At 41.5% G+C, this 26,942-nt stretch overlaps 1 protein-coding gene across 12 annotated transcripts in view; it reads left to right on the top strand.

Annotated features, from left to right (window-relative positions):
• Positions 1-1,167: 1,167 nt before the first annotated feature.
• Positions 1,168-26,942, top strand: part of PRR14L (proline rich 14 like) — a 62,060-nt gene continuing 36,285 nt past the window's right edge. For 2 of the 12 annotated variants that reach the window (XM_032309947.1, XM_032309951.1), the window contains exons 1-4: positions 1,169-1,388; positions 3,127-3,249; positions 9,566-10,091; positions 24,464-24,536. In XM_032309947.1, the coding sequence (XP_032165838.1) occupies positions 9,618-10,091; positions 24,464-24,536 (547 nt within the window). In that variant the 5' untranslated portion in view covers positions 1,169-1,388; positions 3,127-3,249; positions 9,566-9,617. Of the gene's footprint in view, positions 1,389-3,126; positions 3,250-9,565; positions 10,092-24,463; positions 24,537-26,942 lie in introns of those variants that run through there. The other 10 variants (XM_032309953.1, XM_032309955.1, XM_032309954.1 and 7 more) reach the window with 7 other exon arrangements.

Raw genomic sequence — 26,942 nt, forward strand, 5'->3', positions numbered from 1 at the left:
AGAGAAAAGAGAATTAAAATCTCTCATAAACCTCCAAATCTCTAGTTCTATAGGCAGCCAGGTTATTAAGTTCCAAAAAGCAACAGATTTCTGTGTTTAAAATAAGGCTGTGTGATTTGGATCAAGTTGACTCCATTCTCTGAACTTCCTTAATCCACCCCGCTTTTTCTTAAGATTTGTTTATTTATTCTGAACCTTCTTCTTTTTTTTTTTTCTTTTAAAAGATTTTATTTATTTGTTTGTCAGAGAGAGCACCAGAAGGGAAGCAGTAGGCAGAACAGGAAAAGGGAGAAGCAGGCCCCTCACTGAGCAGAGAGCCCAGTGCAGGACTGGAGCTCAGGACCTTGGGATCACAACCTCAGCCAAAGGCAGAACTTAACCAACTGAGCCACCCAGGTGTCCCAAGATTTGTTTATTTATCTGAGAGAGAGTGTGTGCAAGCAGGAGGAAAGGACAGAGGGAGACGGAGAGAATCGTAAGCAAATTCCCCACCAAGCACAGAGCCCCATATGGAGCTCAATACCAGCTTGCTCTCATGACCCTGAGATCATGACCTGAGCCAAAATCAAGAGTTGGACACTTTTTCAACTAAGCCACCCAGGCACCCCTCTGATTCCCTTTTGAATAAACCATCTTTCTTCCTTCAAATATCTGTTGAACATTTACTTACGCCTAATACCATGCTAGGTGCTGACCATAGAATGATGAACAAGCATGGGAAGGGACGGATGATGAATGAATCAATAAACAGTTGCAACGTGGCAATTTCAACCAGTCTTTAAGCCTTGAAGAAGTTAAAACAAGATGTCCTGCAGGACTGGAGGCCGAGGTGCCCTATAGATTTAGTGTTCACTGTGATTGGAAGGAGCAGGGGACTGACATGACCTAACACACTGATTCCAGTTATAAAAAGATCTCCTGGGCTGCCAGTGAGAGGCCCCTAGAATTGCAGCCATTCGGGCCAGGAAAACAGTGGACTAGGCCAGGGTAGCAGCAGGGGAGACAATAGGCCCTAAGGTTTAATAGGAGCTGAGGCAAAAGGTGCTTTCCCCTTTAAGAATCCTGGCCGCAGGGGCGGGGCAGAAGGCTGCTAGGGCCGGCCCAGGGCCGAGACTGGACGCGGGAAGAGCCGCCCCTAGGATTGCGCGCGCGGCATGCGGGGGCGGGACTTGGGTGAGCCCGCATGGCTGGCTCGGGTCCCGGATGAGGAAGTGCGGGGTGGGGGGTGGTGAGGAGGAAGAAAACCATAGAGACGAAGAGGCGGTGGCGGCTGGAGCGCCCCCGGGCTCTCTCGGCTCGGTAGGCTCAGGTAGCTTTGGCGGCGGCGGGGCTGCGGCTGCAAAGGCCGGCCTGGCGGGGCGAGCGCGGGCCGCGGAGCAGGCCTCAGGGTAAGAGGCCGGGGGCGGGAAGGCTTCGGGCGCAGCCGCCCCGCCCCTCTCCATCCCGAGGGGACCCTTTACCGGGCGTTGCAGGCTGAGGGGGAGCCCGGGCTCCCCTCCCTCTTGGGGTGTCGACGGGAACGGAGGCTGCTCTGCGGGCGGCGGAACGACCTGGGGAGAGGGAGGAGACCAGGCCCCGCGTCGCGAGGGGGAAACGGCTTTTCGAGTCATGGCTCCGACGGGGGAGAGATATTCCTCTTCAACCTCGATACGGCGGGGGACCCCCAACTTCTCGAGGAGGGCGACGCCCCTTGTTGTGGGCGTCCGCTCTTCCCCAGTTCCTGTGCGTTTGTCAGCCATGCGACACTCGCTCCCGGGGTGCGAGAGGGCGATTCTAAACTTATTTCAATAGGAGCAGTAGTAGGTAACCCCTCAACAAGACCTTTCCCCCGATTTGGTCAGCGCTCTCGATGAAGAGCGAGATTCAACTTGCCTAAAAGTGTTGGGGAGGGGGGTGTCTTCCTTCCCTGTAAAAGAGAGACTTACCTTCTTTCTTTTATTTTTCACCTTTACCCCTAGATATAGAGAGGAAGACCCTGAATTTACTTTGTGGTATTAGAAGTCAGTCTCTTCCCCCCTCCCCCAATCACGTCCCCAGAGTGAGGCTCTCTTCTCTTTCCGCAAGTCTCTTGGTGTGCAATGAGCTCCTTTCCCTTGCACAGTTAAGAGCATGGCGTCTGGAATGTGGTAGTTTCAAGTCTGTCTCCCATTTTCCATCTTCGTGACCTTGCTTAGTTGTTCAACCTTCCTGAGTCTCAATTAGCCCATCTCTAATTTGGGTCCTCTTTGTAGAAAGCATGGTCTTCAGGGCTAAGGGAGAATTTGTGTAAGTGTTTAGGACATAATAAGCTTTTGGTAGACTGTTGCTGTCATTGTTACTAAATTTGCTGCTACTGTTATTGTTGTTTTTAAAGAAAGAAAACTAATATCTTCATAGAGACCCAGATTTTTCCATGCATGCCTCCTCCCGTCCCCACCCCCACATCACAGGTGTTCAGTCCATCCTTTCTCACTGGAAAGGAGACTTTTCCCCATCCTGGGGTGGAGAAAGAGGCATTTCTACTCCCTTTAGATTCTTCCATGCTCCCCAGATTAACAAAGAGGGCCTCAGAATAATCAAGAGAAAAGACTTTGTTTTTGGAAACAGGTCTGTACTCCAAGAGGGAGGGAGGACAGATACTAAAAGCCAGCTTTCCCTTTGTCCACAGAAGCTATCACTTCCTGACTGGTTAGAGATGTCCTCACCCACTCCCCCTACCTGCTGTAGTGATTTACACACCTCCCCCCTCCTCAAAGAGGGAGTTCCAACTTCTTTTTTCTTTCTCTCCCAAGGAAAATAAGACTCTACCTTTGAGAGGAGGAGTCTTTCCTGCAGTGTATTTAGAGTGGCACAGATGGTTTCCTTCTCCTCATCCTTTGAAAAAGAAACGAAAATATTTTATGCAGAAAGCCTTTGTCAGAAATCAGGAGCATTTTCGCTGTTTCACTCCCCATGTGAAGACAGAGGGATCCTTTTTCTGCATGCTAATAAAGGAAGGAAAAGGGAAACAGTGCTTGATGCTTTTGAGATTTCCTGCACACTCCCATGTTGAAGAGCTGGGCCCTGTTTAGTGTACAGACTTCCCTACCCTACTTTCTGTTTGTCTAGAGATCTTGCTAAAAGATTCTTCTTTCTCTGTCCCTCAAGAAGAGGCCCCTTCTACGAATGCCCTCATGGAGGCATTGGCTACAGTGTCCGAATCTTGGAAAAGAAAGCCCCTTTCTCAAGGTGAAAGGAATGTTGTGAACTTCTGAGGGCCTGATCGATATTGTGAGTATTGTCCCTTGACATAAGTGTGGCAGCGCCCAGTGTTAACTGTTCTCATTTTGAGCAGCCCTTTTGCATTGGAATTAAAGGGAGGGGAGACCTTCAGACTGGGGATTATTGAGCACATGGTTTTCTGTTCCGCTTTTTTCTTTGTTTGATTCTTTTTTCTACGTTTTACTTACTGCTGTAAACTTTGTACTCCCAGAACTTTTGTTTTAGGGAGTGTTTGAACTACTAAACTGAAAGGGCCACTTTGTCAGGTTTTTTATATTATAAAATGTATTCTAATGAGATTGAGAGCTGCAGTGTTAATCTTTCACTGGTAGTTTATTTTTTTTTTTTTCACGTTTTTGTTATTTGGTAGGATAGGAATTAATGTTGCCACTAAGAAAAAACTTTCTGTGTGTAAACCTTGAGTGCCACAGTGGGGCTTAGTTGGAATTCTATCACCATTATTGATATCTATAGATGTACTTGGAAAAACAAAGAGAAATAGAAAAGTTATCATTTAGAGTCATGGAATTCTTACGGGTGGCAGGACCCTTTGAGGTTACTTTGTTTAACTTGTTCATTTTACATGTGAAAAACATGGAAGAAAAGTTAAGTGACATTCAAGACCATACAGGCAGCAGGATAGGGACCCTGTTTGGAGACCAGCAACTAGACTGCTTCCCAGCATTGCTGTTGCAGTTGACATGGAAAGGTTTTGAGATGATTGTTCTCAGTTCAAAAGAATTTCTTCCATTATTGGGATAACTTTACTGCATACTCCTCTAAATATGGGTCTTTTTTCAGGGCTAAGTCCATTCCCTAAGCAGTCTAATTCTAATTTGTGTCATGGTAAAGATGAGAAGCCAGTAACAGCTTTTAAGAGTTTGTGAATCTATTATTTATTTTTTGCTTATACCTCAAACTAGATAATTACCCAGTGTACTAACCCAGTAGGTTGGTTACAAGTCATTAGTAAGGATTAAGCTATAAATCCCTGCCTTCATTTTATGAGCATGTGTAACTCACTGTTTTCTCTTCAAGTTTACTTAACACTTTGATGTAAAAATTTTTATGGTTGAGGCAGAGAGCTGACATTTGGAAAGATAACTGATAAAAATAAAGGGATAATACACTTACCAGTTATTCTTTTTATTATTATTATTTTGGGGGGGGTGTGCCTGGGTGGCTCAGTGGATTAAAGCCTCTGCCTCTGGCTCAGGTCATGATCCCAGGGTCCTGGGATCGAGCCCCTCATTGGGCTCTCTGCTCAGCAGGGAGCCTGCTTCCCTCCCTCCCTCTCTGCCTGCCTCTCTGCCTACTTGTGATCTCTGCCTATCAAATAAATAAATAAAATTTTAAAAAATATTTAAAAGAATAAAATAAAAAATATATATTTTTTAACTTATTTGAGAGAGAGAGAGACATAGGCAGGGGGAGTTGGAGAGGGAGAAGCAGGCTTCCCACCTAGCAGAGAGCCCAATGCGGGACTTGATCCCAGGACCCAGGGATCATGAACTGAGCAGATGCTAAACATCTGAGCCACCCAGGCGTCCCACTTACCAGTTATTCTTTTTTTTTTTTTTTTTAATTTCTTTTCAGCGTAACAGTATTCATTGTTTTTAACCACACCCAGTGCTCCATACAGTCATGCCCTCCTTAATACCCACCACCTGGCTCCCCCAACCTCCCAACCCCCGCCCCTTCAAAACCCTCAGGTTGTTTTTCAGAATCCATAGTCTCTCATGGTTCACTTCCACTTCCAATTTCCCTCAACTCCCTTCTCCTCTCCATCTCCCCATGTCCTCCATGTTATTTGTTATGCTCCACAAATAAGTGAAACCATATACCAGTTATTCTTTATTCCTGTTTGGATCTTGGGAAACAATGTTTAAAATGTTTTAACAAAAGTAGTACATACTTACTGTTTAAAAAAAAAAAGTAAACATATAAGTTGTTGGTGATCTTCTCACCTAGGGTAATACTGTTAACATTAATTATATTCTTTCAGACAGTTTTCTTATGTGTATATTTTACCATAATAAAAGAGTTTTGATGTTTAGTTTGATCAGCTATCCCAGGCAACCTCCTTTGTAGAGTTTTTTCTCTACACCATCATCTTTAATTGTTCTGGTGTAATTAGAAATTTAGTTTTAAAGAATTTGAATGTCTTCTTAAAATTTTGTTCTGTTTCTGCAGTCTGTGGCATTTCCAATATTTGATGGTACAAGCTAGTGAGCTGAGAATAATTTTAATCTGCTACTCTAGGCTTACATCTAAATATTACTTCAACTCTGAGGGTTCCAGCTGAGACACTCCCCTGTCCTGGGTGACTCAACTGCAGATACTCTTCAGAAACTCAAGGACCCAGGATAGGGCAAGGAGAAAAGGAGAGAAGTCTATTTTGCTTCAACAGCCAATGTGCTTAGGTGATTTACAGATTGAAAATTCTTAGAATTGTATCTTTTCCAAACAGAAAATTCAAGAAGTGATAGATAGCTTTGTGGTGTTTGGCTTTTGTAAATTGGAGGTTATTTGGGAGTGACCAAAGCTTTAAAATTCTGTTTTGGCAAATGCCAGTTTATAGCATAGAAGCATGTACAAGAAACATAACAGCTCTGTTTTCCTTGATGAATATTTTGAACCATGCTATGTGATTATCAATATTGCCTCTTCATGATACAGATCTGTTAGTAAATGTGTATTTGTGTATGATCCTGTGTTTGAAACAAATCTTGAATTAGGACCATGGGGATGGAAAGGAGTGGGATTTGTTAGAGAAACCATGGGAGTTGAGTTTGTGGACTACAAGTGCTAATGGAACAACAGGTGGAAGGTCAGATACAGTTGTGTCTGGAGTTCAAGTCTGACCTCTAGAATAGTGGGGGTGTTGTTACTCAGAGAGGCAATGGGTTAAAAAAATAAGTATGTAAGTTTACTGAGAACATCTTACTTACCTTCATTTCTGGTTGTTGTTTGTATGTAGTGAGACCCAATTATTTATTGGGTTGAGTGGGTTCTATCTTGGAAATGTTAAGTTTGGGAGAGGTACCATCCTTATAAGTGAAATATAGGTCAGGAATTTGAGAAGACATGGGAGCTGGGGATAGGTGTTTTGTTTTTGTTTTAAATCAGCTTTCAGGGGCGCCTGGGTGGCTCAGTGGGTTAAGCCGCTGCCTTCGGCTCAGGTCATGATCTCAGGGTCCTGGGATCGAGTCCCGCATCGGGCTCTCTGCTCAGCGGGGAGCCTGCTTCCTCCTCTCTCTCTCTCTCTCTCTGCCTGCCTACTTGTGATCGCTCTCTGTCAAATAAATAAAATAAAATCTTTAAAAAAAAAAAAAAATCAGCTTTCAGATATAATTTGCATATCATACAATTCAGCAGTTTAAACTGTACAATTTAGTGGTTTTTAGCATAGTCACAGAGTTGTGTAACCATTACCACAATCAATTTTAGAACATTTTTATGCCCCCCCAAAAAACTATTAGCAGTCACTCCCAGTTTTTCGAGCCCTCACTAAGGAACTGTTAATTCACTTTCCAACTCCACAGATTTGCTGACTCTGGATATTTTATATATATGAGATCTTATATGGTTCTTTTTGACTGGTGTATTTTATTTACTGTAATGTCTTCAAGGTTCATCCATATTCTATCACAAATCAGTATTCACTTCCTTCTCACAGCCAAGTGATATTCCATTGTATGGGTGTACCACATTGCTTATCCATTAATCAGTTGGTGTACATAAAAGCTGTTTCCACTTTCTGGCTATTATGAATAGCGCTGCTGTGAACATTTGTGTACTAGTTTTTGTGCATGCGTACTTAGGAGTGGAGCTTTTGGCTCATATGGTTACCTGTACTTAAAGGGAGAGTTTTGAGTCATCCACATAGCAGAAAGGCTGCAAAAAAGGTGAGGGCATCAAAAAAGTGAAGCCTGGAATGCGAGGCATATCAAGGATTAAACTTTTGAGAACACTCACACCTTAGTGGTGGTAAGAGAGAGGAGCTCTTGAGCACATGGGGGCAAGAGACCCAGGGAGCTGATCTCCATCAACAAATCTGCTCTTCTACGGTATCCTTTCCTGCACTTACTCTGCTGGTCTGTATGTGGTGTGATAACCAAAAACTGGATTGTATCTGTTGTTGGGAAAGGGAAACTGAGCCAAATGAAAATTGAGCACCTCCTCCCTTTTTTGGCATCCAATAGCAATTCTACTTTAGCCGTTAACCCCCCCCCCCGCCTCAGTGGCCTAAAATCTAAAGTGCCTCTAAAAATATCCAGGAGCTAGAGGAGAAAGGGGAAGATTGTAGCTCCAAAAAGGATATGTTTCTGTCAGCACCATTTATTAAAATGTCTCATTTGATTCTCACCATACTCCTGGACACAACAGTTTATCTCTCCTTGCTGCTTTTTTGGATTCATTTTTTTTCATCAGCCCTCTTGTGTTCTCCGAACTTAATGGACCAGCAGTCTGATTTCCTATAATTTCTAGTATTTAAATTAGTAGTGTCATGTCTTAACTTTTGGGGAGAAGTCCTTCAAAACAATAAGGACACCCAGTGGATGAAAGCATAGGAACGTGAGTAAGTAAATTTATCCACCACAGGTTGGAAAACCAGAAAGGCAGAATGGTGCAAAATGAAAGGATCTGTCTTTGGTCCCGACTCATCCCCCAGCTTCAGTCTTGATAGCTCAGGTCAATGGATGGGATCTTCTGTGGAAGGAGGAAAGATTGTAAACCCAGGAATATCCAAGGGGTAGGTGCTTCTTGACGGGGAGGCAGAGCAAGTGCCTTTTGTTTAAGTAACATGTGTGGGCTTCCCAAGAAAATCAGGGCAGGAATAGAGACAGTGTCCAAGGAAATTGAGTTGTAAAGATTTACATGGTGTATTGGAGAGTCCTTCCTGCTCAGAAATCTGAATGTGGTCAATTGAGAGAGAGGAGGTGAGACAACTTAGTAGTCAAAACAGTTTGGTAGCCAACAATGGATTTTGCTTGTATGTAATATGTTTATTTTGGGAAGAGATGATGTTAGAAAGTGGTAGGAGTAGAAATCTGCTGGCTTTCTGAAATACCCTTTCCTGTGTGCATTTTGGCCAAAGGGATTTGTCATCAGTAGCCTCAGGTAAATCCTTGTTATGAACTCAGTTGCCAGAAATTTCTCACGTTTTCTCTTCCTTTGTTTAGATTAGGGAAAGCATCAAGAATGAAAGCATGTAGTATCTTACTTGGTTAGCCAGTTTCCACCTTGGTCAGGTCGAAGTAAATTTTGTTGTGGAAACTGCCCACATTTGGTAGACTAAAATGAAAAAGTTACCAATCAGGAAACCTTAGGTCCAAGTGTACCATTCCCTAGCTGTGTGCGTTTGTGTGTGTGTGTGTGTGTGTGTGTGTAACTTTAGTAATGTAGTTTTATGAATTACACAAATACACGTATTGGCAAATAACTCTTGTTTCCACTCTCCAATGCAAAAGGTGAAACATTTCCAACACTGTGAAAGCCTCTTGTATCTTCCCATCTCTCCTCAGATAACCCTATAATATTTTAGGCAGGTCACTTTTACCTCTTCAATGTGATCTTAGGATCTATAATGGGATGGTGATAGCTGCTCTACTTTGCTCATAGGGTTGTGAGAATCGAATTAGTTGTGCCTGTGAAGGCACTTGGAAAATTTCAAGATGCTGAATGGAAGTCAGAGAGGACTTTGCTAAAGTTCTGGTTTAGTAGTGTCTTGTGCCAGAGTGGGTAGACCCAGCTCAAGTGTTTGGTAAGCAATAAAGGAATGGAATTCTGTTGTCTATAAACTTTCCTTTACAGAGAATTATTCTTGAGGAAAAGTCAGTATATTAAATTCCTCAGAATCTCTCGGTATATGTTCATTCAGCAAGTATTTCCTGAGTACCTTCTATGTGCCAAGCACTTCTCCCAGGCAGTGGGGATCCTGCAATGAACACAACAGGCAAGGTTCATGCCCTGAAAACAGGTAGAAAATTATCTTTATCTTCTAACTTACATCATTTCTATCATTGGATGCTTAAAACATGTCTTATTCTCATCCATATTGCTGTCCCTCGCTCACCCACAATTGATAATTGCTCATAAGGCAGTATTTCAATTGAGATTAGACAGATGTCTATTAAAGGTGTAAGCTATTTATTTTTCCACTAATTCACAGTCTTTTTAAGGAAGATGTTTTGGTGCCAGATGTTGTCAGCATTTGAGGTGGATTTTTTTTTGTCCTTATTTTAGCCAGTTTTTAGCTGAAACAGCTTTCTTCTACCCTGCAAGCTTTTAAACTTTTATCCCTTCCTTTGATTTGTGTCAGGGTGAACCGTTTGATGTAAAAGACTTGACTCCATAATCTTCCATCTGCCCTAATGCTGTCATCCGGAGTAGAGACTCAGCCAGTTCCACTTGATTCCTCCATGTCTGCCGTGGTACAGGAATTATACTCTGAACTCCCTGTGAGTGTCTCCAAAGAGCTTCATGCTGACCCTGAGCCAAGTGTGATTCCAGATGTAAAACCCGGAGCCTCAAGCTCTCTTATAAGTCAGAGTAGGGCAGTGCCCTTGGAGCTGCAGAGGACTCATGCGGAAAGTTGTTGTGAAGAAACTTCTGGCACCTTGGATCATGGGGGTGAACCTGGGCGGTGTGGGCTGGTGGACTCCACAGCAGGAGGTTCTGTGGCTTCTGGGATCTTGGATAGGGAAGAGAAAATCAAGAGCATGGAGCTAAAGGTCTTCAGAGATCAAGGGGACCAGGCGGAAATTTTAAGAGACCCCTGTGAGGGAGCAAAGGAAGACCCACATCAACATTCCACAGCTGCTGAAGAAAAGATCAGCTTAAGTCAGGTAAGACATGAGATCTCAATTCAGATGAGTGTGAATGACAGCTTTCCAGAGTAACACTTCACATGGTAAAGTACAGATGCTGACAGGAAGCTTATGATTTGCTCTTGAAATATTTCCAAAAAGTTGAGTTTGATGTTAACTTTCTTTTAATGATTTTTTTTTTAAAACATTTGTGTCACATCAGACACTTAAAGAGAGAAAGTCCTTATCTAATGAAAAAGTGTCACTTCTCTGAAGCAGCTACCGTATGTGGAATGTTGAGTCTTATGGTAGTCGGATACTTGTGCATCTGGTTTTAAGAAATGATGGGTACTCATTCCTTAAGTTTTGGTAGCATCATAAGTAGGATGGAGGGACATGTCACAGAAATCTCTGAGAAACTCTGTTGACCCAGGTCGGGCTTCATAGGATGAATACCCTAGAGCAATCTCCTTATTTCAGGAGCCAGTCCTTAGCTCTGCAGGTCCAGACACTTAACTTTTGTTTTTTAGTATATCAGAGATTATTATCTCCAAAGGACTGACCCATGCTAACCCATTTCATGAGAGACTAAAGTATAAATCAGAAAGCCAGTTCTTTAATTCGCGTGAAAAGTGGAATCATAACTTGGTAGGAATGGTCACACTGGCTGGTCAGTATGTCTTCTTCTTGTAGGCAAGTCTACATGGGAAATCAAATCTCTCTTTGTAATGTGAAATTAGAGTAATAAGTTTCAGGTAGGTAAAACTAATGATTAGTAAGCTGTGATAGCCTGAGGAACCCAGACTCCTAAAAGAATATACCTGTCAAGTACACTAGAAAACTAACTTTCTCTGGGTGGTGCCTCAGACCAGGGTTCAACAAACTTTTTTCTGTATAGGGCCATGTAGTAAATATTTTAGACTTTGTAGGCCATAGGGTCTCTCTCAAAATTACTCAGCTGTGCCCTTGTAGCATAAAAGCAGGCAGGGACAATACATAAATGAATGAGTGTGGCAAAATATATCAGTAAACCTTTTTTTTTTTTTTAAGATTTTACTTATTTATTTGACAGAGAGAGATCACAAGCAGGCAGAGAGGCAGGCAGAGAGAGAGAGAGAGAGGGAAGCAGGCTCCCTGCCGAGCAGAGAGCCCAATGTGGGACTTGATCCCAGGACCCCGAGATCATGACCTGAGCCGAAGGCAGCGGCTTAACCCACTGAGCCACCCAGGCGCCCCTCAGTAAACCTTTTTTACAAACAGGTGCTGGCCCGTAGGGTATAGTTTGTCAGCCCCCACCCTAAACCTACAAATAAATTCATACTGCCTGGGCTTTCTGGGCTAAGTTCCATTTCCCATCTTATAGATCTGTCATTTGTTTACATAGGTTACAGGGCAAAATTGATTGTTAATAGTCTCCATACATTGACCATAGTTAGGAATAGCTTTAGATAACAACAATTAAGTAATGTATCTGATTTTATGTTATGATAAGCTACCTTTAAAAATGTAAGTGAGGTAACAGATTCAGGATCTGAAAGTTTCTTAACTTCTTGATATGGTGGGCTCAGTCTAACAAGATGAAATTTTTCTGTAATTTGGTGACGTTTTCATGTGGTATTTGGTATAAAATAAAAGTACATATGCATAAATTATGAAGTACGTAATGAATAAGTACATCCACTCACATATATATGCCTCCCAACCTAAGATCTAGAAAATTATTGTCCCTTTCTTCCTCCCAGCTCTACCAGAGATAAATACTCTTTTGAATTGTGTAAAGCAAAATTAAATTTAATAGATATAAATGTGAGACTTTTTTACTTTGTTCCAAAAACTGCATAAGTGGAAAAAAAGAGAAAAAAGCAGAAATACTTTTGGAAAAACAAAAGACCTGTAGGCTTTAGCTACTCAATTAGAATTGGCTTTGTGGGATAGCCATCAAGAAAAGCCAATTTGCTCTTAAATGTCCATGAACAGAAGTGTGTTACTTGGACTGAGAACTAGCAATTATAGTCTGTTGTGTCTTGGTTAATGTATAGTTAGAATATCACACTCACAGTCCCCTCTTCCCACTCCAGCACTCAGATGAGCTCAAGATGCCCCTGGAGTGAGAAGGACAGAGGGAAAGCAAAGAATGTGTCAGTGTTGGGGTCACTGGCCAAACTGGATCCTGTCCTCTCCCCATGCTGAGCCTGGTGTCACATGTATCATGTGTAGGAAGAATATAGAAAACCAGAAACGCATTCATGATAAAGAGTTCACACTAATGACAAAACCTGAAAATAGGGGCACCTGGGTGGCTCAGTGGGTTAAAGCCTCTGCCTTCAGCTCAGGTCATGATCCCAGAGTCCTGGGATCGAGCCCTGCATCGGGCTCTCTGCTCGGCAGGGAGCCTGCTTCTCCCTCTGCCTCTGCCTGCCTCTCTGCCTGCGCTCACTCTCTCTGACAAATAAATAAATTTTTAAAAATCTTAAAAAAAAAAAAAATTTGCAAAGCTGTCAAGTAGAAATGGTTCTGTTGGGCACAGTTAGGCTCTGTAGAAAACAGTGGTAGCTCATTCTTAGGTCACAGGACCCTTTGAAAATCTGAATGAATGCTGCATATCTTTCATTAAAGTAGACTACTGTCTCAGAAGGTTTGCAGAGCCCAGACATCTTTGACATCAAGATTTCTTTTTTTTTTTTTTAATATTTTATTTATTTATTTGACAGAGAGCACAAGTAGGTGGAGAGGCAGGCAGAGAGAGAAGAGGAAGCAGGCTCCCTGCTGAGCAGAGAGCCCAATGCGGGGCTCTATCCCAGGACGCTGGGATCATGACCTGAGCCGAAAGCAGAAAGGCCTTAACCCACTGAGCCACCCAGGCGCCCCAAGATAAGAATTCTTGCTAGATTGGCAAAACACCACAAACAGACAAAACATAACTGATGAATTAGGAAAACATTTTGCGGTATATATCACAGATAAGGATTTATCTCTCTAATATATAAAGAACTCTCTCTTTTTAAAAAAATATTTTATATGAGAGAGACAGTGCATAAGCAAGAGGTGGGGCAGGAGAGAAGAATATGCAGGCTCCCTGCTGAGCATGGAGCCCATAGTAGGGCTCCATCCCAGGGTCCTACGATCATGACCTGAGCCAAAGGCAGATGTTTAACTGACTGAGCCACCCAGGCATCCCATAAAGAACTCTCTTTTTTTTTTAAGTATTTTATTTATTTGACAGAAATCACAAGCAGGCAGAGAGAGTAGGAAGCAGGCTTCCCCTGAGCAGAGAGCCTGAGGTGGGGCTCAATCCCAGGATCCCGAGATCATGACCTGAGCCGAAGGCAGAGGCTTTAACCCACTGAGCCACCCAGGGGCCCCTTAAAGATTTTTTTAAGTTGAGGTTCAATCAAGAGTCATGCTCTACTGACCAAGCCAACTAGGCACCCCACTAATATATAAAGAACTCTTAGATTGAGGAATGGAAAACCCAATAGAGAAATGAAGGAAAGACTTGAATAGATGATGTGTGTGTGTGTGTGTGTGTGTGTGTGTGTGTTCATGTGTGTGTTCTTAAACACGTGAATAGATGGTCGACCTCAGTTATAATTAGAGACATGTAATTTTAAATGGTTGAAATACCACTTTTTTACCTGTAAGACTGGAGAAAATGAAAAATGATGGCAACATGTCTGTTTGGCAAGGCTATGGGAAAGTGTTCTCACCCGTTGCTGGTGGGAATGCATACTGATACAACTTTTCAGAAAAGGCATTTGGCTGCACCTAACTAGAAAGTAAATACTCTGACCTGTTGACCTAGCACTCTCATTTCTAGGAATTGACCCTGAATATACACTCCCAAATTATGGAAATACATATACCCAAAGTTACTGTTTGCAGCATTGCAAAATGTTAGAAGTAACCTAAATGTCCACATATAGGACAAAGTTTGACTAAACCATAGTATGTGTATGGTACATTTATACATGGAGCACTATGCATCTATAATAAAGAATCAAGGAGGATCTCTGTGTACTGATAGGGATTTCCAGAAGTACCGTGGCTCCCCAAGACCACCTCCAGGTTTCAGTATTCACTGGAACTCACAGGACTCAGTATACGGTCATATTTGTAGCTAAGTTTAATTATAACAAAGAATATTAGCCAGTCAGCAAAGGGGGGGAAGCATGGTACAAAGTCCAGAAGATATCAGGTGGTAGCTTCCAAGAGTCCTCTCCCGCTGTAGTCACACACACACAAACACATATACACAGCCTTCTCCAGGAACAAACTGTGACAACACATGTGTAATGTTTACCATGGAAACGTTTTTAGAGCCCAGGGTTTTTACTGGGGCTAGTCATGTGGGCATCCTCTGGCTGGCACATACCAAAATTCCAGACTTCCAGAAGGAAAGCAGATGTTCAGCATAAACCCCATTGTCATATAGGTGCACCGAACCACTCTTCCCACTAGGGAATGTTGGAAACTCTCCCCAAATCTAAGTTCCCAGATGAGCCAAGGCCACCCTTGCAAGCAAGGCCTTTCTAAGGCTAACAGGCCTACTATGTTAACTCTCTTCTGCAAACTAGGATATACTGGTAAAGGAAAAGAGCAAAGGGCAAGTAAATAATTGTTTGTATCCTCGCTTTCATTCAAGAAATAAGGGGAGATGAGTACGTACAGGTATCTACTGGTTTGTATAAAACACACACATGTACATGTAGGAAGAATAAAGCAGAAATGAATGGGTTTGGCTACTTATAAGAAGCCAGTGGGAGCAGGGTAGAGAGTGTAGGAATAGGACAGAAGGAACAAGAGGAAGTGACACTTCTCTGAGTACATCTTTTTGTATAATTTTGAGTCTGTTCTTGAAAAATAACTAATTAGACAACCTGGGTGTGAGGGGAACCCAGAATTGAATAAAAACTCTTAACAAATAACTCTTAACTGTATTACCCACATTAAGGGAGGGGGGATGAAAAAGAAAAGTAACCCGAGTACCTTTGGGAAACAGTATTTTAACTGTACTTTTAAATCTAAATCCAGTAAGGCCTTTTTTTTTTTTTTTTCCTAAGAGTGAGAGAACAAGTAGGTGGGCATGTGGGGAGGGCGGGCAGAGCTAAAGGGAGAGAGAATCTTAAGCAGGCTTCATGGGGCGCCTGGGTGGCTCAGTGGGTTAAGCCACTGCCTTCAGCTCAGGTCATGATCAGGGTCCTGGGATCGAGCCCCGCATCGGGCTCCTTGCTCAGCCGGGAGCCTGCTTCTCTCTCTGCCTCTGCCTGCCTCTCTGCCTGCTTGTGATCTCTGTCTCTCTCTCTCTGTCAAATAAATAAATAAAACCTTTAAAAAAATTTTTTTTATTAAGCAGGCTTCATGCCCAGCGCAGAGCCCAATTTGGGGCTCAATGACCTGAGATCATGACCTGAGACAAATTCAAGAGTCCGACACTTAACCAATTGAGTCACCAAGTAGCCCTCATTTTAGTAATTTGTTTTTCACAGGGGTGAGGCTTAGCAGTTCCTGAACTGCTATAGTTATGTTCAGGGATTGAGCAAATAGGTAAATATTGTGAATAATGAGAGTGAACCAGGTTTCTCACTAACAAAATGAAATTATAGATGGGGGTGGGTTGAGGGCTAGAATGAATCCTATGGTGTGAAACTAGAATTGGAGCTATCAGTGTGAACTTTCGGTTTTTAATATATGTAGATAGATAAAGAAATGTACTTATATATGGGTATGTGAGGTAGGATCTAGATCTAGTGACACCTCATAGCAGTGAGCACCCAGTTCTTGGTTCCTAAGTAACATTTTCCAGTTAAAGGAACCAGGACTTTTTGGGGAAATGTTTTAGAGGCTGGCACAGGGGAAAATACAAGATGAGCTAAGAACGATTTATGGTTAATTGCTTAGAAAATTAGGAGACATAACAGAAGGACCCAGGAGCCAACTTGAAAGAACTCCCAGTGGCTAAGACTGGGACAATTTGAGCTTAAATAATGATGATAATGAATTATAACCCAGAGAATAAAGCAAGTATCATGAGCCCATGTTGATATAAAATAATTGAATAAATAACTTGGAAAAAGAAAGCTCTTAAAGAATTCTAATTCGTAAATACAAAAGGAATCATGGAAATAAATCTCCATTGGGCAACCATCACAGTAATAGTCATCTCAAGCAAGAATCCTCAATGGATGTTAAAACTAGTGGCTAGAAGTTTAAATGAGAAACAAGTATTTACATTGTCTCCAGATACCTCCCCCATAAGATACTTAGTAATTTTATAGTAACAGAATCATTACAAGGTATACAAAGGAGAAAATAATCACAGTGGAGAAACCTGACAGACACCACCTGAACCAAGTGTTGGAAGTTTGACTCCAGAGGTTTGAGAACACCCCCCTCCAAAGCTATGTTCCTCTTGAGAGAATCCACCAAGAACCAGCATCACTTCTGTGAGATTCCTGCCTCCAAAATACATAACCAGAATCTACTGATGAAACATCAAACCCAAATCAAGGGACTTTCTTTTCAAATTTGTCAAAGTCACAAAGATGAATATCTAAAGAACTATCTCAGTTTAAGGGAGAACTTAAGGAGACATGATAACTAAAGGTATCATGAGAGCCTGGATTGGATCCAGGTCCTGAAAAAGGACGTGGGAAGCCATTAATAAGATTTGAGTAAATTCTGTAAATATTATAATAATAGTAGTTTACTGGCCTTAATAACTGTATGGTGGTTATGTGTAAGATAGTAGCATTAAGGAAAGCTGGATGAAGATTACAGAAAATTTTTTGAACAGTATTTGCCAACTTTTTAAATTTTTTTTACACATCTGAGGGAAAATACCTCTGAATTATTAAAAAAAATTTAAAATTTTTAAATATAATAATAGTAAAAACAACCAAAAAAAAAAAACTCTTCTTGTTTAAAGGAAACAATTTAAATCAATAGAAAAGGTACTTTTTCACATCTAGGCCAGTTTAGAAATAGGTTATGTTGTGTGGGGAAGTCCTGTTTATGAAGAGACAGAATGACTGAATGTCAGGAATATAGCAGAGGGGATCTAGTTTGGACAGGCAACCTGAGAGCTGTTCTTTTCCCATCCCAAGGGTCTGTGATTTATTTCTAATAGCCTTCAGCAGCATTCCACAAAGTTCTTTTCCTTCGGCTGTTCTTCATCTCATACCAGCAAAGAGGCCCAGCTGGGCACTGCCACAGGTTTGTAGCACAGTGAATACTCAAAGATTACCACTTACCCACTGCTCTCTCTTCCCTTTGGACCAAAATCCATCACGACGGGAAAAGTAGTGGCTTCAGCCACCTGGGCTTCCAGGGCATACATTGTATGAATCAAATGAATTTAACAGTCCAGTTTGCTTGGTGAACTTCCCAGTTCAAGGAGAAGGACAGCACTCATTTTTATAATTAGAAGTTTGCACTGGTTTTAATTCACCTGTTTAATTCATTGACTTGTTTAATCGCATTTAAGGTTGTTACAGGTTTTTGTTGTTGTTAAAAGAAAAAACAATATGTTATTTTATGAAGTGGGATATTTTTAAATGTTGGTGTTAACTTTTTTTTGCCTTTTTTAAATTGTGATAAATGCACATAACATAAAATTTACCATTTTAATCATTTGTGCATGTACAGTTCAGTGGCATTAAGCACATTAACACTGTTATATAACCATCAACACCGTCCATCTCCAGAACTGTTTTCATCTTCCCAAGCTGGAACTCTACCCATTAAATGCTAACTCCCCATTAGACCCTCCCTTCAATCCTGGCTACCATCATTCTCCTTTCTGTCTATGAATCTGTCTACTCTAGGGACCTCATCTAAGTGGAATTATACATTCTTTGTCCTTCTGTGACTGCACTTAACATTTTTTTTTTAAAGATCCACTTAAAAAAATTAAAATATTCTAACCATGAAATACTTCAGTCATTCAAATGCTTCAGTCATGTAAAGGGAAACCGACAAAAAATAATTCTTTCCTGACTTAGGATTGTGTCAAAAAGGCATAAAAGCTTACAACTAATAATTTGATGCTTTGATCAGGAAACCACTTTGTTATTGAGGAGGAGAGAAGAAAGACAAAAAGGAAGGAGGGGAAAGTATCAGAACAGACTCAGTGGCAGGGACAGCTGCAAGAGCCAGACTGAATGGTGAAAGAGAGAATTCAGTTCAGAACTCAGTTGTAGGACAAAGGTCAGCAACTCGGGTGCATAGCGAGGATGTGGACAATGTTAGTGTTATTTAAGAGTAAGATAGAGATGAGAATGTGATACTCCATGTAGATGATTTTAACCTTGAAAACTCTTTATTCAGTGTGTGGTTGGTCCCCCCGCCCCCCAACATATGCTTGTTCTTTGTTTTTCCTGGTGCTTAGATATTAGCTGTAGGGTGTTTAAGGTTTTTTGGTTTTTTGTTTTGTTTTTTTTTTTAAGATTTTATTTATTTATTTGAGAGAGAGAGAGAGCGAGAGAAGGAACACAAGCTGGGGGAGTGGGAGAGGGAGAAGCAGGCTTCCTATCAAGCAGGGAGCCTGATGCGGGAGTGTATCCCAGGATCAGGACGCCAGCTGAAGGCAGACGGTTAATGACTGAGCCACCCAGGCGCCCCGGGTGTTTAAGTTTTTATGTATTTTACTTTTTTTTTCCTTTCATAGTGGCTGAGGTGCCTGGGTTGAATATGTTACAAAAGCTTTAGTTCCAGGATATGATACTTCATTTGTGCTCAACACGGACATAGAAAAAAGTTCTGATCATCTGTTATCTGTACACATGAAGAGTCATTATACACTTTTGACAGATATATTTGAAGCTATCTGGACAGGGGACATCAAATAAGGATGCACAATGGCTGTTGATCACTTGAACCATGTTATGCTGTTGGAGAAACTTTTTTTTTTTTTTAAGATTTTATTTATATATTTGACAGATCACAAGCAGGCAGAGAGGCAGGCAGAGAGAGAGGGGGAAGCAGGCTCTCCACTGAGCAGAGAGCCCAATGCGGGGCTTGATCCCAGACCCCCGGGATCGTGTCCCGAGCCAAAGGCAGAGGCTTAACCCACTGAGCCATCCAGGCGCCCCAAGAAACTTGTTTTTTAATGCCATGTTCATCAGACCCAAACTTGTGCAATTTGTGTGACTTCACTTAAATGAAAGCCCACTGAAGTAAATGCCCATTAAGCTTATTTACATCTTACTCTAAGAGTCTGTGATCCTATGTGAAATTTGCGGTTGAGTGTAGGAGCTTGCTATTTGCTTGAAAGGATATCTTGGTGGAAAGAATTCACTTTTGGTGATTTAAAGGTGGAAAAAGGAGGCAAGAATCAATGAAACAAGATGGAATTGGGAGGGAGACAAACCATAAGTGACTCTTAATCTCACAAAACAAACTGAGGGTTGCTGGGGGGAGGGGGGTTGGGAGAAGGGAGTGGGATTATGGACATTGGGGAGGGTATGTGCTTTGGTGAGTGCTGTGAAGTGTGTAAACCTGGTGATTCACAGATCTGTACCCCTGGGGATAAAAATATATGTTTATAAAAAATAAAAAAAAAAAAGGTGGAAAAAGTCTGAACTTCATGCTGTTACTAGTAAAGCTGGTGGCCATAACCTGTTCTCCAGGTCTGCCAGGGCACTCTTGTCCCCACAGTGATGGTTTGCCCTCTGATATCTTATGATGTTAAAAGTGACAGAAAATTGCCCTAAGCACAGAGGGCATATTGCTGAGACTAAGATAGAACTTTCTCCTAATTATTAGAAGAGTTCTCAGATAATTATTGGGAGATGGGATTATTATCAAATGCCTCTCCCAGCTGAGGTGATCAGTGCCTTATTTAAAGTCACCAGTTGTTTCCCTGAATTGAAATACGTGAAGGAAAATTCCTTTTTAAGCTCAGTAAGGATGATTTACAGTTACTGTTCAACAGCTGTTCCTTTCTAAATACGCAAGAGACAGGAAACTCAAAGATCCACTTAGAGATACAAAAGTTTCTTTTATTTTCAAAGTATTCTTCACTATGAACATAATCATGGCTGTTTCCACAAAGGTTAGGTAGTAGGAAGAATCTCATTTGCTCCATATTGTTGGCCTGTCATTGCACACTGCAGTGTACAGACAGTCCCATCTGAAGATGGTGTGGTCACTGACCATCCTTACTCATCTAGCTCTGCCTTCAGCTCAGGAAGCTCAGGTTTAGAAGAGTTCAGTGGAATCTGGTTACAAGCGGGGCTCACAGCTCAGAGATAAATTAGGCCCTGAAGAACTTGTAACTTACCACGTGTAAAAAGCTGAAGAATCTGATTTATATTTATTTTCTTCTTTGAAACATTTGTGTTCTCCTACTCTAAAGTAGTCTCACAGGAATGAATCGGAGAATTGCATCCTTTCCAGGACATAACAACTTCTAATGGGAAATAAGATCACAGATGAGCAGTAAGAATGGTTTTTCAAGACCTTTCTAAAATCTGCCACAACTTTGAAGTATCAAACGTTGATTTTGATTCTAAGCATTTGGCAAGAGCCTGGTATATTGGATATGCAAGGCAAAGAATGTTTACTGTCGATTTGAAAAATGAATTGGTAATGTACTGTGGCAATTCTTACTCTATACAGCTAACAGCATATTATAAGCTATAGCAGAGGGAAGGAACCATGTGAACTTTCATCTTGGAAGTTGATTCATTCAAAACAGATTTTGCAGAATCTAGGTGGAAGAGAAAATGTTTAGACTCCACCTCTAAAAATCCTGAAAGTTAGAACATTTAGCCTATAAAATATTATAGGAAAAGGAATTGATAAATTTCTGCAAAGTGTTTATTTTATGACTAGCTGACCGTGATGGGGTTGGGAGAATGACAGGATCATTATGCTCCATGTGTACTGCTTGCAGGTGGGCTGTTCTGTTCTGTCAGCCGCACTTGAGGCCCATACTTTGTAGAGCTCCCATCTGATATGGAGACGACCCACCACTGTGGTGGTGGTTGTTGGGGCTGGGAGGTGTCTCACATCTGACCTCAGCCTCACACTCTGTTTTCTTTTCAACACAGTCAACTTCTTATTATATTTGAGACTTCAAACTTTATAGGGTCTTCTTAACTCAGAACCTTTTAAGAGAAGTTAGCAAGGCAGAGGGAGAGGGGAGTCACTTCCTCTTAGCTTCTGCTTCTCTCCTTCCCTATTACAAATCATGACAAACCAAGAAGAAGGGGACATGGCTGAAGCAGTTGGCTTGGCACTCCACCAGGGTATTTTGAGTCCTCCAGCTGAGAATCTTAGAGCAGCAGGTGGAGCAAAACTAAAATTCCAGGAGCCCCTCCCAGAGCAGGAGTCTGTATGGTTGATTGTACAAGCTTGTTCTTAGTGCTAATAGGTAGGAGTCCTGAGGTTGGAACAGAGCCCTTTCTAACTCCTCATCCCATAATCTTTTACTCCAACATTCTGCCTTTTCTATAAAGTATTAACCTGAAAAAATAATTCTAAATAGCATCTCATGTCACATCCCAAACATTCAGCCTGAGAACTGGAACAGCAAGAGAAATACCATTTTGGATAAAGAAGCAAATGTAACTACAAATAAAGATGTTTCTGTAACTTCTTATTCTGAAATAATTTTAGACTTACAGAAAAGTTGCACAAATAGTACAAAGAATTCCCATATACCCTTCATGCAAATTCCCTACATGTTAACATTTTTCCACTTTTGCTTTTTTTTTCCCCTGAATAATTTGGGAGTATAGTTGCAGACATGATGCCTAAATATTTCAGTGTGTATTTCCTAGCAAAAAAAGACATTGTGATGCATGATCACATGGTACCTTAGTCAAAACCAAGTAGTTAACACAGATCTATGTATTTTTATTTAATCTACAGACTATATTCAAGTTTGGCCAGTTGTTGCACTAATGTCTTTTGAAGCAAAATAAAATGTTTTTTTGGGGGGGGGGCGGTCTAGGAAAAACCTAGGATCACTTGTAGCATTCAGTTGGCATGTCTCTTTAACCTCCTATAATGCGTAACAGTTCCTCAGCCCATGACCTTGACACTTTTGAAGAATACAGGCCATTTATCTTGTTGAATTTCCCTCTATTTGGATTTGTCTGGACTTTTCATGATTAGATTCTGATTATGCATTTTGGCAACAGGAATCCCACGGAAGTGATGCTGGTTCTTCTTGGTCCATCCTCTTAGGAGGCACATGGCTTTGGGTTGCTTCATTCCTGGGAGGTCAGGTCTATCACTTGGTTCAGGTGGGGGCTGCCAGCTTTCTCCACTGCAGTTACTATTTTCCCTTATGAAATTATTAGTTATCTCATGGAAAGATACTTTGAGGCTATGTAAATATTTGTTTCTCATTCAAACTTTTAGCCACTAGTTTTAACATCCATTGACGATTGTTGGTTGAGATTATTATTACTGTGATGGTCACCCAGTAGTGATTTTCTAATTCCATGATTCCTTTTACAGTAAGTAAGAGCTTTCTCTTCTCCTCCTTTGCAGACAGGTTCAGTCTGGCATCATGCTAGAACTCATACTTTGTCAAACATGTAGTATTACTGTAAATTATCTGGGAGATACTTGTTTTTAAGTTCATGCCTTGAAAAAGTATTCCACACTAAGAAAATGGAAAAATAGTCCTTCATATGAGATAGTCCATGCTGTCAATTTCAGTGGTGATGTTTTATTTCCGCCTGTCTCCACCAGTTCTTGCCACTGCTTTTATCTTCCCTCTCCGTCCTGGGTTCTGTTTCCAAGAGAGAACTTTGCTTAGGATACAGATGGCCTTTGCTAGTTTTTTTTTTTTTTTTTTTTAAGATTTTATTTATTTATTCGACAGACAGAGATCACAAGTAGGCAGAGAAGCAGGCAGAGAAAGATGGGGAAACAGGCTCCCTGCTCAGCAGAGAGCCCAATGTGGGGCTCGATCCCAGGACCCTGAGATCATGACCTGAGCTGAAGGCAGGGGCTTAATCCACTGAGCTTTTTGCTAGTTTTGAGTTTGTTTGAAGTGCTATAAAAATTACCAAGTTACAGGGGCGCCTGGGTGGCTCAGTGGGTTAAAGCCTCTGCCTTCAGCTCAGGTCATGATCCCAGGGTCCTGGGATCGAGCCCCGCATCGGGCTTTCTGCTCAGCAGGGAGCCTGCTTCCTCCTTCTCTCTCTGCCTGCCTCTCAGCCTACTTGTAATCTCTGCCTGTCAAATAAATAAATAAAATCTTTAAAAAAAAAAAAATTACCAAGTTACAGTAATGATACCACTATCCATGGATTTAGATATGTACCATGTCAGTATCTTGCACTTAGCAATTAAATCAGTATGAAAAAAAAACTTAAATCTTGGGGTAGGGTAAGAGAGGTGACTCAGAAGGAGAGCTTAGCATAAGCAGCGATCTTTGTTCTTTCAGCATCTCCTAGCTGGTAAACTTTCCTTCATGGTGCTTGAAGCCATTTGCTGCCATGACATGCACGTTTTGCTGTCACTGACCCCTCCCATTTTTCTGAATTTGTTCTGTAGGAGCAAACTGGTTGTCATTGATGGTGTTCTTCTTTGCATGCTCTTCCTCCAGTGAAGGGAGATGAAAAGAGAAAATAGCCCTTCTAAGAAGTTTGGAAAGAAAATGCATACATGATCTCTAGAGTGGTTGGGGATTGAGATACATCCACTTTGGATGTAAATGGATGAAATTAAGGTTACATTGCAGCAATGTGTTTCTTTTTTTTTTTTAAGATTTTATTTATCTATTTGACAGACAGAGATCACAAGTAGGCAGAGAGGCAGGCAGAGAGACAGAGGAGGAAGCAGGCTCCCTGCTGAGGAGAGAGCCTGATGCGGGACTCGATCCCAAGACCCTGAGATCATGACCTGAGCTGAAGGCAGTGGCTTAACCCACTGAGCCACCCAGGCGGCCCAGCAATGTGTTTCTTTATTCAGAAGGTATTTAATAGGGTCAGCATTTTAAGCCTCTGTTATTATCCGGACCTTGGGAAACTTGGCTTTTCAAGTTCAAATTCTAGAGAAGAGCAGTTTTTATTGATTTTATTTCTTTAAATTTGAGGTTTTCTGGGGCACCTGGGTGGCTCAGTGGGTTAAAGCCTCTGCCTTCGGCTCAGGTCATGATCCCAGGGTCCTGGGATCAAGCCCCACATCAGGGTCTCTGCTCAGCAGGGAGCCTGCTTCCTTCCTCCTCTCTCTCTGCCTGCCTCTCTGCCTACTTGTGATCTCTGTCTGTCAAATAAATAAATAAAATCTTCAAAAAAAAAAATTTTTGAGGTTTCCTTCAGTTGCCAATCTTTGTGACTGCTAGCAAAAATTTATGACTGCTAGTCATAAAGAAGTTTCTCAGATGGTAATTTGCATTCATGATCAGGTATCTCTGAATCCTCCCTGACCACTGGATTTTCTTCCTCCAGGAAGACCTCCTGATGCAGTCAAGCAGAGAACGTTTATGCACAGGCCTCCCTGAAGACTGTCTAAGAAGCCAAGGTATTTCTTTTTCTCCAGTCTTTTCCTTTTTCTACTTATTACACACACTGTTTTAGTTCACGGTTTCTATTTCGCATTGGGAATGCAAGTCCCTGCCTTGCAAGATGGACTTAACTGTAGAAATTCTTGATCTTGTCCACAGACATACTTGAAGACACTTAATATTATTGAGCAGTGCCTGAGGTTTTCTTGTGGTTTTTTGGTTTTTGTTTTAATTTTTTCAACTTTCTAAAAAAAGATTTTGTTTATTTATTTGAGAGAGCACGCAAGCAGGCATGGGGAAGAGGAAAGACAGAGGGCAAAGCAGATTCCCTTCTGAACAGGGAGCCCAGTATGGAACTGGATTCCAGGACCCTGGGATCATGATCTGAACTGAAGGCAGACACTTAACCAACTGAGCCACCCAGGCACCCGTCTTTTGTTTTTGTTTCTAAGTAAACTCTACCCCCAGTGTGGAGCTTGAACTCATGACCCTGAATTCAAGAGTCACATGCTCTTCCAATTGAGCCAGTTAGCCACCCCAAGCAGAGCCTTAGTTTTGACAATAGTTTGCTTCCCCCTTTTATATAATGAACCCCTATTGATGTGAAATCTTTGATTTTATAAAACTAAACTGCCTTTTCGGAAAGGTTAACATGAATGGGGAGAAATTGACCCAGTCCAGTTCAGCACTGTGGAGTGCATCCTGTTTCTGTTCCCCTGGGCAGGGATAGGAGAAAGTGTTCACTCCAGGTCACCTTGAAAACCGTCAAAGCATTTTCATTTCCATTGCTTTGTATTGTTCCTCAAAATAATGAATAGATAGAGGCATCTGAGATACCACCTTTAGATTGATTGATTGAGGAGAAAACTGAGCCCCAAAGAAAGAGTGCTGAGCCAAGATTTTCTCCCCAGGCTGAAAATAATCATATGTAACTTTAGAGAGGACTCTGTGTATGTATTATGCAATTAAAGTTAAAAATATGGAGTAATCAAAACCATAAAAAAAGGAAAATAGAGCAAGTATGTTTAATTATATGAACGTTTTGTTACTGTGATAAAACATCATATTTGACTCTCTGCTTCTTGGCAGCCCAGACAGAAAAGGAAGCACAAATTGTCCTTATGAGAAAGGGCACTTGTCCCAGTTTATCACCCTGCTTCCTGCTGCTGGAGATTTCCTCTGTGGCTCAAAGGCTTGGCTGTCCAGTATAGATTAAAACTCTGAAGATGAGAAATGTCCTTTTGTACGTGTCTCACCCAGTTCCTAGGGCCTTACTTGGGACCATTTTAGCCACCCTCCCACCCCCCACCTCAAATATCTTTTTAGGGGGCTCCAGTATTGCTGTATTGAGTCTTTGGTGTATTTGGTATATTTTCACCCACATACCAAATATACCAAAGACACTTTCACTTAACAACTGAACTGACCTTTAAACAGAATTAGGGGGTGCCTGACTGGTTTATTTGGTAGCGCATACAAGTCTTGATCTCAGGGTCATGAGTTTGAGCCCCATGTTGGGCATAGAGATTACTTAATGAAGATAAATAAATTAAAAAACAAGCAAAAAAATGGTGCCTAGCTGACTTGGTTGGTAGAGTAAGTAACTCTTGATCTCGGTGTTGTAGGTTCGAGCCTCACGTTGGGTGTAAAGATTACTTAAAAAAATAAAAAATCTTAAAAAAATAAATAAAAATATTGGGAAAAAATAAAAACAAACAAAAACAAGAGAAGAAAAGAGAATTCTTTTCAGTGAGGAAATCTGCCTTCTCAGACTTACCTGGTCACTGTCCACCAAAGAATCTGGTCTACATTGGACATGGATAAGATGAGCTCTTCTGAAAAGTACTCACAGATAAACTACTTTGTGACATTTTTCTTCCTGAGTTAATACCATTCTTTAATGACTTAAATTGGGAATATGGTTTATTTTTCTTTCCCCAAAGCCATGTGCAAGGTTCTCAGTTTTAGATGGAGAAACTTGAAAACAGCAGCTCTACTAGAGTTTTTAGTAACAGTGACCTAGTGTGCCTGACTGTGATGTGTTCTTCCATTCAGTCCCCAAAGAGCCACCCAAGGTGTCCCTTTGTTGCACAGGAGGAAACAGGCTCCACCCAACCAATCATTCAAGGCAGAAAGAAAGTTCTATGAAGGCAGGTCTGTGAAAGAAATGAACACACAGGCTGCTGCCATGGATTTCAATTAAACAAGTGTACATGCTGTATTGTCATGTGGCCAGCATCTCAGCTCAGTTTGCCAGGTTTAAAGTAAAGCATTTGGCAGCCTGTCATTTACTATTTCTTGGGAGACTTAGAGACTGCCTCGGGGGTCCCCAGCTGCAGAATTTTCACTCTGCCCCAGATCCTGGTCCCACACATTTTAGAGGTAGATCTTCCTGATAAAAACTGGTATATCCTTCCTACTTT

Source organism: Mustela erminea, chromosome 13 (assembly GCF_009829155.1).
Source record: "Mustela erminea isolate mMusErm1 chromosome 13, mMusErm1.Pri, whole genome shotgun sequence".
NCBI classification, from domain to species: domain Eukaryota; kingdom Metazoa; phylum Chordata; class Mammalia; order Carnivora; family Mustelidae; genus Mustela; species Mustela erminea.